This window comes from Bubalus kerabau, chromosome X (assembly GCF_029407905.1).
Source record: "Bubalus kerabau isolate K-KA32 ecotype Philippines breed swamp buffalo chromosome X, PCC_UOA_SB_1v2, whole genome shotgun sequence".
Lineage (NCBI taxonomy): Eukaryota > Metazoa > Chordata > Mammalia > Artiodactyla > Bovidae > Bubalus > Bubalus kerabau.
In genome coordinates, this window is record NC_073647.1 from 65,250,772 (window position 1) to 65,262,853 (window position 12,082).

The 12,082-nt window shown below is 33.8% G+C and overlaps 1 protein-coding gene across 5 annotated transcripts in view; it reads right to left on the reverse strand.

Moving 5' to 3' along the window:
• Window positions 1–1,219: 1,219 nt before the first annotated feature.
• The window catches only part of NRK (Nik related kinase), a 128,506-nt gene continuing 117,643 nt past the window's right edge, over window positions 1,220–12,082 (reverse strand). For all 5 annotated transcript variants that reach the window (XM_055562909.1, XM_055562908.1, XM_055562912.1 and 2 more), the window contains 3 exons: window positions 9,259–9,394; window positions 6,186–6,325; window positions 1,220–4,515 (listed from right to left, as the gene is read on the reverse strand). In XM_055562909.1, the coding sequence (XP_055418884.1) occupies window positions 4,420–4,515; window positions 6,186–6,325; window positions 9,259–9,394 (372 nt within the window). In that variant the 3' untranslated portion in view covers window positions 1,220–4,419. The remainder of the gene's footprint in view (window positions 4,516–6,185; window positions 6,326–9,258; window positions 9,395–12,082) is intronic.

The following is a 12,082-nucleotide window of genomic DNA, read 5'->3' on the forward strand; positions in this document are numbered from 1 at the left end:
CACTAAACCTTTTCTTGAATATCAATAAACTATAAATATTTTTTAAAATATTTATTTTTTGACTGTGGTGGATCTTTGTTACTGTGCACAGGCTTTATGTAGTTGTGGTGCTTGGGCTTCTCATTGTGGTGGCTTCTCTTGTTACAGAGCATGGGCTCTAGCTCTAGGTACATGTCTCAGTAGATGCAGCTCTCAGGCTCTATAGCGCTGGCTCAGTAGTTGTGGCCCATGGGCTCAGTTGCTCTGTGGCAAGGCAGATTCTTAACCACTGAACCACCAGGGAAGCCCTGATCTATAAATATTTACTACTCTCTTTGGATACAGTTTTTACTCTTTGGGATGGGAAGGAAGTCAGCATTAAAACTTGCTCAGGTTTTACCCTTGCTCATACCCCATGAGTCTGTGTAAAATTCTACACATATAGAGGAAATGTGTTATTTGTTTTTTTTTTAATTTATTATTATTATTATTTTTTACTTTACAATATTGTATTGGTTTTGCCATACATCAACATGCATCCGCCACGGGTGTACACGTGTTCTCCATCCTGAACCCCCCTCCCACCTCCACCCCATACCATCCCTCTGGGTCACCCCAGTGCACCAGCCCCAAGCTTCCTGTATCCTGCATCCAACCTGGACTGGTGATTCGTTTCTTATATGATATTGTACATGTTTTAATGCCATTCTCCCAAATCATCCTCCTCCTCCCTCTCCCACAGAGTCCAAAAGACTGTTCTATACATCTGTGTCTCTTTTGCTGTCTCGCATACAGGGTTGTCGCTACCATATTTCTAAATTCCATATATATGCATTAGTATACTGTATTGGTGTTTTTCTTTCTGGCTTACTTCACTCTGTATAATAGGCTCCAGTTTTATCCACCTCATTAGAACTGATTCAAATGTCTTCTTTTTAATGGCTGAGTAATACTCCATTGTGTATATGTACTCCTGCTTTCTTATCCATTCATCTGCTGATGGACATCTAGATTGCTTCCATGTTATTAGTTTTTAATTCCACTACTGCACAACCCAGAAAGATTTTGGTCCAATTAATATACCCCTCCTTCACTAGAATTCCTAATGGAACAATAGGTAGAACCCCTAACACCTTCTAATTAGTGCATTATTACATACTTTAAGGAAATGAATAATCCTTGAATGAGTCTTAATTCTGAAGTATTAGATGAGTATAGTTCAAATAATGACATCAAACAATACATTTAAAAAATTTTATTTTTAGAGATTGAACAATGATTCATTGCAATTTTTCTGAATAAACAATTAGCAGTCTCAAAGATTATTTCAATAAATTTTAAAATTAGAGCACAGATTGCATACAAATTGATTTTAAATATGCACAGTTTTGAAAAGAACTGAAGAGTACTTAAAAGATCCAATGACATCAATCAATACATTTAAAATTTTTTAGAGATTGAACAATGATTCATTGCAGGTTTTCTGATGAAACAATTAGCAGTCTCAAAGATTATTTCTATAAAATTTAAAATTAGAGCACAGATTGAATACAAATCGATTTAAATAGGTACAGTTTTGAAAAGAACTGAAGAGTACTTAAAAGATCCCATTGAATTCATGTGGCATGATTCCTAGTTTACTTGATAGTGTCTCAGTTAAGTAAGTCCTGGCAGAAAACACTTATTGATTAATTATCTAGAAACTGGTAGCACTAAAATATTAAAATTTATGCATTCAAATGGTTTGTGTGTGTGCTTGTGTGTATGCATGTATGATTTGTGCTTTGCCTAATCTACTATTTTAACGATTATCCTTTCTGTTTCCTGAGGCGCTTAACCTTACTTCAAAAGACCTAATCATACTGAAACTTTTCTTGTCAGCTCTTTGCATATATCACATTTCTAGTTTTCAATGATTTCTTCTATTTTGGACAAGGGCTTTGGAGTAAAAACTAAAGTACACTAAAATAAACTGTACTCTGTCCCAGTGCTACTCACAAGCTGCCAGAACTTTCATGCTTCAACTCACAGGGCTTGGGAATTTGGCTTTCCAGGAATCCCTGTCAATGCTTCTGTGATGAGCCAGGGCTTCCAGGTGCTGCTGCTACAAGGTGAGGTGGAGTTACAATTTTTTCTTTACTGTGCACTGACTATGAAATGTAATTGCTCCTTCATTTTCTTGTTTCAGCTGGCAAAGGATGTAAAAATTCCAGATGGATTAAACATCTAAATTGGAAATATTCATTGCCTACAAATGACTAAATATTTTCAGTCCTTCCTAAGTTGGCTATCCAACATCTAATCTCCCTTAGTATGTGCCTAGCTTCCTTTCCTCTTAGCACCTTATCATTTAATGTTCAATTACACATTTGCAATCTCTCTTGCTTATTTACTTTGGGACACCTCTGTAGATGCAGTTCACTACTGTGTATATTTGCTAGAATGACAGCCACAGAGCACAATGGGAGTTGACTTCCTAAAAGAGTTTACTGTCTTACTGCGTTAAAAATATGATTTAAGATAAAACTTATTTTTGAACCTTAACTGAGTAAATATTATGAAGAAAAAAAATGAATTTTTAAAAGACTTGATTCTACACGCTACTTAAATGAGAGAATTTTCTGAAATTCAAACATAGCAAGCTCCATCTGCTCAGCGATGAGGTACTTGCACAAAGTTCCCCATGGCCTTTTTGGTGTACAAATTAAAAAGGAAGACTAATTCTAAGGAAATAATTTGACATAAAAGTTTGTTTTCTCTTTAAACTACTGCATTTAAAAAGTTATTTGAGTTGTAAACACTCAAGGATAAGCCAGTTTTAAGATCACATTATTGTGTCACAGTAACAAATGCGAATCACATTTATCTTTAATTCATGGATTCAGGTTCTCCTAAATTCTCATTATTGAGCTACTACATTCTTGATAAAAGTTATTAGGAAAATCCAAATCATCATTCCTGGCACCTAGGTACCAAGAAATAGTGTGCTATTATGAAATCACATATAGTTAGCTGCTTTTGTATTTTGGTTAACCAGGTAGTTTGAAAATTATTATCCCACTAGCACTGACTTCAGAATCTAGAAGCAGAACTAGAGGAATTATAGTGAGGTATACTTTGTGGTAGTTCTGTTGCTTCTTTATTGCCCCAGAACTAACCATGGTATTGAGGATGGATATGGAGAAATGATGCTTTTCACCAGGTAGCAATTACCATAGGCGACCAAATGCCACCTATCTATGGCGTCTATAATATATAGGGGTGATGGACTAGCATGATTTTTTTCACTGCTATAAATTTGCGACCTAGGTATTTGATAAAAGTTGTATTTTTTTCCAAATCTTTCCTTTTAACCTATTACATTAAGTCCCTACATATGAACATCACTTCTAGATTAATTTCTGATTTTACAGAAATAGAACCATGAAAAACACAAGTATTAGCGGTCAAAACTTTTTGTTGTTTTATTTTCTTATTTTTGCTTAATAACTGGAGGGAAGTTTTCCTACAGTTTAATCTGGGATCAGGAAAATACTTAAAGCTGTCTGATAGTCACATTGTTGGCCATATAAGAATTTTGATAAATCAACCAATCTGTCTTTGGGGCAGAACTTGACGCCTACTTTAAAGTATTAAAAAATACAATTTATTCTACAGTACATATGTATAGGAGTTCAGTCCTGTAATCAGGCTTGCAAGTGTATTATTTGGTGGTTCTTATAGTTATTGCACATCTTTGGGGTTTCTGAGGAAAATCAACCATTTTAGGCTTTCTTCCTTTCTCCTTATCAAGAGAAAACCAGCTTAACATGGGATGAAAAGAACACAACTGGTCTCTAACCGTGGGCTTAACTGTCATGGAGCAATGAGGGAAAAGGGGGGCCTTTCCCCCTTTATCACTGTATTTTCTCCAGGCATACAGGTTGTTCAGCCTTAGGTCTGGTTTATACCTAGTCCTTATTATTTTCATTTCATAATCTAACATTCGGTTCTTTCTAGGACTTGGCAAATCTGTACATGGTTTGTTGCTATTCTGATTTTTTTCTGGGGAAAAAAAAAACCCTCATTCAGGGGCAACTTTTTTGAAAGCTGTTTGGAATCTAACTCATTACAGGTTTCTTAACTCCATGTTGTAAAATCCGAATATAGATACTGTCCAAACTGTCCAAAGAGTAATGTTTGAATTCACAGTAACAAAAGTTACAAAGTTTGTGCAAAAGATATTGTACACCATTGGAGTACATAGAGCTTGCTATAGTTAATTTTATATATAAAGCTGCATTTATCATTAAAACTATTCTGTGCTACATTAAAAGTAAAGTATCTGATTTAAATTTTCCCTACAAGTAAAAGTGAATGCTCATTTAATCTCAGAAATTTAAAAATGTAAATTGTATATTTATGATGCTTGTAATCAGTATAATAAATCATTGGAAACTTTTAAACACCATAATTGCTTTGGAGCTCTTCAAGTTTTCCAAGGGTCATGAAGTAAACCCGGCTGTGATGATTGCGCAGGATAGAGGTAAAGAATAGCTTTAAAAAGAGAGAAAGAGACAATATCAGTAAATATTTAATAACTGCAAACTGATATTTAATAGGTACAACTATCATTTCAATTTGTCTGTTATCAATCAATTTCAAAAAGAGATTTCCTTAGATTAAAATATACAAATTCAAATGAGTATGGAGCCAAAAGTATAATTTAAAAAGTACTTTTTACCATATTCTATATGACTGTACTTCATATAGTTTAAATAAAATTAAGTTTTTGTAGGTGACATTTATCTGCTAAATTTCTTGATTGGTTTCATTAACAATTTTCCTTTTCTATTTTAAAAAAATCTACTTTTACTTAAGTTAGCTTTCCTTTTACTTTTAATATATGGAAAATATCATATTATTTAGATGCAGTTCATACTGTCGCTGGTGCTTAAGTGGCCACTGAAATTTTCTACTTGGTACAATTTTCTATTTCAGTGTAATAGACTGACATGAATAGATTGATATTATCAGCTAAACCAATTGACTTAGAGAGGAACATGTTGTGCAAATATGGTCTGTGCCATAAAGAAAATTAGGACAGTACAAGAATATAAATAGCAAACAGAAGTACTCTTGTTAGGACCAAGGTTTTCAACCTCCACAATGGATATACTTAGGAAGGTGTGTGACGTAATGATGAAAACAACACTAGCTACCCTTGACTTAACACCTTTTATGTGCCAGGCCGTCGACCTGTGAGATGCTTCTTATATATACATTATTGATAATTTACAGAATTGTTCCAAGTTATTAATATTCCCATTTTTGAGATGAAAAAACTAAGGTTCAGAAAAACAAGTCAAACTTCCAGGTTCTCACATGTAGTTAGATCTGGGACTGCATCCTAGATGTACCTGATCTCAATCATTGGTTCTTGCCATTATCTCTCTTTATATTGTAAACCAGTACCTTTTATTGATGCCCAGTGCTTTACCCTGTTGGTTCTGATAATTCAAATCCTCTGAAATTTCTTACAAATGTGAATGCTTCCTAGTCTTATTAGAATTTATTTTTTTCATGCTATTATTTCTCACAACATGTAGGGACTGTTCTGATCATACAATTCATTTTTTCAATATAAACTATTTGAATTGGTTAAAATTGATCACATTACACAAATAATTGCCAAATACTGATTTCCTTTTTCTTTTCTGTAAAGTGGACATGATAATGTCCACTTACGAAGATTAAGTGTGATAGCCTCTTAAGTATTTAGCCAAAACTCTACTATATGATTAGGTGTTCAACAAACATAATTAACTTTTTCCTTCTTCTGTTATTGGATTATGTTGAAAACTATAAAAGGCAGATCTACTCAAGCATTATCTTTCAAAATGTCATATTAATATGAATGTGAAAAGAGCTATGCATCACAGACAATAATGGAATTTGTAACAAATAGAGGCTAGTTTTGCTATGAACACCATTAGAATTTTTACATTTTTGAAAATAATTTCTCTTGAAACCAAATTTCATCATTTACCAAATCAATGTTTCTAATGCAAATTGCAAATTTATTTTTATTATATTATTAATATGTCAATTTGGGACATTAACATAAATATACTTATAGCCAGAAAAAAAAAAAACAATATAAATTTCCTGAGTTAATTTTCATTGCTTGCTTTACTTTTGCTTTAACTGGGGTATGTAAACTATACCTTGTCACCTCGGGTACACAGAAATCTCAGCTTCTTAATTGATCTGCGCTTCAGTTCACTTTCCAGAACCCTTGACTGCAAAGAGCGGACTTCCATGGCCTTTTGGCCCCACCCTGTGGTTCTCTGTGAACACTCAAAAGCTACAATAAAAATTTAAAAATCAGAAAAACACAAAATATTTCTGCCAGTGATGGAAAATTATAACTATAGCTAACGTTTGATTATTAAGAGGGACATTATTACAGTTTGGATGAATACATTCTTATTTTCTTCCATCTAAGTCAGTAGTTTGGCCATTATGCTGCTCAACAGAATGTTCAAGCTAGCTATGTACTCTTATCATTGTGATCAACTATTCACCATAGTGAATAACTAGATCTAAGTTAATTTTTGTATTTACATTCTCCAACACCACAGAAAAAGCTGAAGGTTAATGTTAACCCCTTTGTAGAAAATCAAATCTACTCACAGTCATTATTTTATAATCTATTTTTGGGGTACAATATCCTGTATGGGTTTGTACTTGTGCTTAAATGACATACATGGAAACCTAACTCTTCAAAATTAAAACTGTTAAAAAATGACTTGCTAAAATAATGACTTTAGCAACTCTGCTGCTGCTGCTACTGCTGCTAAGTCACTTCAGTCGTGTCTGACTCTGTGCAACCCCATAGACGGCAGCCCACCAGGCTCTCCTGTCACTGGGATTCTCCAGGCAAGAATACTGGAGTGGGTTGCCATTTCCTTCTCCAATGCATGAAGGTGAAAAGTGAAAGTGAAGTAGCTCAGTCCTGTCCGACTCTGAGCGACCCCATGGACTGCAGCCTACTGGGCTCCTCCGTCCATGGGATTTTCCAGGCAAGAGTACTGGAGTGGGGTGCCATCGCCTTCTCCGTTAGCAACTCTAATGTAATTCAATTAAGTACCATGTTATAAACAGAACTAAAGCTAATTTGACACTGTTAAGCCTTTCTCTTGCTTAGGAAATTTTTATTAAGATTAAAACTTTTGGGTCCTGCTTTATATTATTCAGTGACAATTAAGATTATGACAACTGCTTTAAAACAGAAAACCTAGTTATGTAAATAGCCATATAATCAGCTAACACTGTAAGGTATTTTCTGACATGGTGAGCAGTATTTTTTTCAACAACTGCATACAGCAAAATTTATAAACTTCATGCAGTCTACTTGCTGAGTCCAAGTACACAGTTCATATGGCATTAAATAATTTCTACCTTGATTCTAAAGCACATTAATTTGCCACTTAACCTAGCTACTGAGCTAGTTTGTATATGAGATAGAATCTAATGATTTAGTTGGGAATGCTTAATGATGCTTCCTATGATTGCTGCATCTCTATATATTTGTTTAAAAATCCAAAGCAATGATCTTATTAGTGAGAACATTCATTATATCTAAAGGAAAATGTAAAATTTAGATTGGGGAAATCTGGATCTGGGTTAGTTTTAAATTAAAAAAGAAGTCATGTTTAGACAAAAAAAAGAGAGCAATTGATTTCCTTAATATTAGAGTTATAAAGCAATCTTTACATGCTCTCAAATTACCCTTAATACACAGACCAAAACATCTTCTCATAGTGCTCTAATTTATTTTACATATAGAGAGATACTTTTCAATTTTAGTTACTTAAAATAGCTCTGTTTTAGGTTGGAAGTTGTCTTGCCTAAGGATAAGAACTGTAGCAGGTGACTTTTTAAGATCTTTTTGATTCCTATCATTGTTTACTGACATAAATATAGGGGTTACATTTCCCATTTGAGCTAAGTTTCCTTATTCTAATTTCTGATTAATAAATTGATCACAACCACTGTAGAAGTTAGAACAAGGCATTATTTTCAGTTTATTTTGCCCCAGATCTGTCAATTATATTGTAAGCATTTACTTCTTTTCACAAAATGGTTTTAAACCCTCTGTGAGTTCTTACCTTTTGAAGGAATTGGATGTTTTCAGGACATCCCTTAACACTATGTATGCAAAAAGAAAGGATTCTGCAGATGCAATGCAATGTGCCATCATCCATAGTGAAAAAATGTCCATTAAAAAAGCTCTTTCAAACTGGTCCTTAAAGTCACATGTGGATCACATTTAGCCATTTTATAGAGATTTCAGAAGCTTCTAACTTTTTATTGATAAACTACTTTTCTCTCTGTCTCTCTTATCTTTCTGTCTTCTTCTTTTCCTTCCTTCCTTCCTTCCTTTCCGTCTCTCTCTCTCCCCCTCTCCTTCTCCCTTTTCCTTTATTTGCTTCATTAAACTTATCCTCCTTCCAGTAACATTTCAACAAAATCATTCTACTCTAGTATTTTTGCTGTTTATAGGCATTATTCTGTTTCCTATTTAGAATTACCTCTGTAGTCATCAAGCCTCAGAGACATGTACGAGAGATTCAAGTTATTCAGATTTCCCAGATTGGTGGTCCTGTGCTGGTCAGGAAGAACAAAAAAAATTGCCCTGGTCTAATGAAGATGAAAAGGCAGTTTTCTTTGTGTTGTCATCTGGGTAGTACCTAAGAGCATTTCAGTCAGTCATATTTATCTGTTTTGTAAATGAAGGTTGATGAAATCTTAGTGACAACCAATGAGTCACAAAAGCAGTTTGTATTTGATTCTTCACAGGAATATTACTGGCTAAACAGAACACTATTGACTGTACAAAATGGAAATATTTTGCTCCTCTCTTATACTAGTTGGCACTCTCCTAAGATAAAGGTAAAACCCCCAAATCAATGTTATGGAATGAAGCATTTCAACACCTGTGTAAAATCTGCAAGCAAAAGGAGTTAAAATAAAATGATAGATTATTATAGAAAATAATCACTTTCTTATTTTAATTGCATGCTTATTGAAAATGAACTACTAAGACAGCCAAAATCAGTCTCTTTGTAGTAGCCTTGTGAAATCATTAAGCATAAGAAAAACATATACATTATCTTACAAGGGAATAAATATGCAGTACCCCAAATTAACCCTAGATGCCTTGAGAAAAAGTGACACTTTAGGAAATAGAAGCTTTTCTGGGATCATCTGAAAGGAGAAAAATTTTCCACATACCTACGGAGGATGGTATGTCTTTCCACACATCAAGGATATTCTTGAAGAGTTGTTCATTTGCTTCCACGGAAAGGGATTCAGCATTGAAGGTGAGCATCATGCCAATTCCCAAGGAATCAGGTAAAATGATGATATTCTGTGGTATAATGATTTCCAGGGGCTAGAATTATGTTTCATAAGGATTTATATGTCCAACATTTTATCACTACTACTTTAATAGAAGCAGCTTGGATGAACAATAAAGACCAAAGAGGGGTTGGTACAGAGAGGAGAGAAATTTCTGTTTTAGTACTAAACAGCATGCTATCCAACACTTGAGAAGAGCTTTCCCTATGTCATAAGGTTGTTATTGTTTAATATTCTCCTATATTTTTAGGAGAAAAATTATATATGTAAAAAGCAGAATATATTTCTAACAGAGAAATTTGTTGAAATTTCACTAAGTATGATGTATAATGATAGAAGAAACATCACTTGTTTGATTTCAGATTCATTTTAGCACATTAATGAATACTAAATTTAGTAAGGAATGAACCAATTAACAAATACAAAATCACTGGTTATCATCCAATTCATTCAAATCAGAAATAGAAAATTAACTTTAAAATAGCTTGAGCTTAAATATTTACAAGGAACAGCCTTATAATATTTTTCACTGCTTGAAATGTAACAGTCATCCTCCCTTCAAAAAAATTATAGAATTTATTATCCAGTTTACATAATCTTAAAATATCTTCAATTCCGAGAGGTACTAGGTGATGAAATATTAAGAAATATCTAAGAATTTCTAAATTTCATGATGCACAAAACAATGTGACAAAACTTGCCCAAACTATAGATATTGTCACGTTAATCATATTTCCCTTAAAAATGAACAATCAATTCCTCTTATCATGTCTCCAATTTAGCAATTTAAGGGAAAAAATGTCAGAAACTATACTTGCCAAACCCAGTGCACTCAGGCCAAGTGCTTGTGGCCATGCCTCAGTCTCAGCAACAACAATTCTTAAAACTAAAATGGGGATCCAGAGGCCAAAAGCAATTTTAATGCGTTCCCTGTGCACTCGCATGAGCAACTGAATCAGAAAAGAGATGAAGGAAGAGAGAAAAAGAAATTGCAAGAAAAAAGGTTGTCTCAAAAAATTTGTTTAGAATAGAGCTAAGCTGCTGTAAATCAGAAAGCATCAGAGGTAATTCTCTTGCTTCTCAGATGATTCCTGAAGTAATCAGATATTCTTTTAGCACACATAGCTCCCTTGTAGCTTTATAGCTTTTGTAATCTAGCACTGTTGGAAAAATTATTTTTAGTACATCCTGTTTCAGAAGACACTCTCTCCTCCCTTATATTAGAGTCCTTTCTCTTTTAATGGGTCAAGACACTAGGGTATTTAGCTAAAAATTCTATTTTTGAATTCACTTAAGGTATCCTAATTAGGCCAGAAAATGATGAAAAAAAAATCCTCTTCTCTCATTGTTTCCATAATAATTAACAGATTGCTCGAAAAGAAAGTATTTCTTCTTGCTTAGTAGTCAAGTTGAACACAGAATTCAATCTTCCTGAATGACTTTTCAAATAAGTATAAACTTGAATCAGTACTGAGGTTTTCAATAATGCACGATGTAATATAAAAAAAAAATAAGATGCAGGAAGTGATGGAAGACTTTCCAAGTGAAGAATACTATAATATTTATACTAAAACTTACCTGATTTCATATTTAAGTGGCTTTGTCTGGGGCTCGGTTCAGTGTTTTTGACATTATAAACAGTGATTTCTATATAATCATAGGTGACAACAGAATGATCATCTAATTGGATTGTTAAATCTGACCAAAACTTGAAAAAACAGCCTCCATTAATGATCTGACAATTGTTCTGTGTAATCTGTCAGAGATATACGAGAGCACTCTGAAAACTGTGCAAAATATCACATTACTACAGTGATTCAGAAGTACAAAAAAGTTTTCTCCTGGACTTTTGTATAACACCAAACTGTTAAAACTTTAGTGTTTGACAAAATGGGGAATTTAAAAAGATTTGTTGATTCATCTCTTCCTTTTTAATATAATTTTCAACAGGAAAAGATGTCATTTCTACCATTATATGTATATTGTGTGTGTGAGTGTGTGAGGTATTATGTTATGTTTGAGCTCTTTATATAAATAATGTGTATAGTATTTTTACAACTATTCATATTTTAGATGCTGTGCCATATTTTCATGTTTATAATTATTTAAGAGTTGAGAGTTGATATGCATTAGCTTTTAAAGTGTTGAATCCTTTGATCAGAAATTCTAAGTATAAAGTATACTATAAGAGAATACTTTATGATAACTTGCTATATATCATAGTTTACTAAAATCTGGATAAAGAAAGGGCATATACATAATAATGCTTAATGAGATGCAGAGAACTAAAAGCAAGGGTTATAAACTCATATGCCTAAGAGGGCCAGTTATTATAAATACATAAACATGGACGGATAGAGAATGCATAGCATATGTTCCATCCAAAAGTGGGCAGGCACCAATTGGTTCCAGTTGATTATGGCCAGATAGTAATGTTGGATCATTGGTTTTTCAATAGAAATCCAGGTTTTAAGTATAAACTAGGGATTCAGTTCAGTTCAGTCGCTCAGTCATGTCCGACTCTTTGCGACCCCATGAATCACAGCACGCCAGGCCTCCCTGTCCATCACCAACTCCCGGAGTTCACCCAAACTCATGTCCATCGAGTCGGTGATGCCATCCAGCCATCTCATTCTCTGTCATACCCTTTTCCTCCTACCCCAATCCCTCCCAGCATCAGAGTCTTTTCCAATGAGTC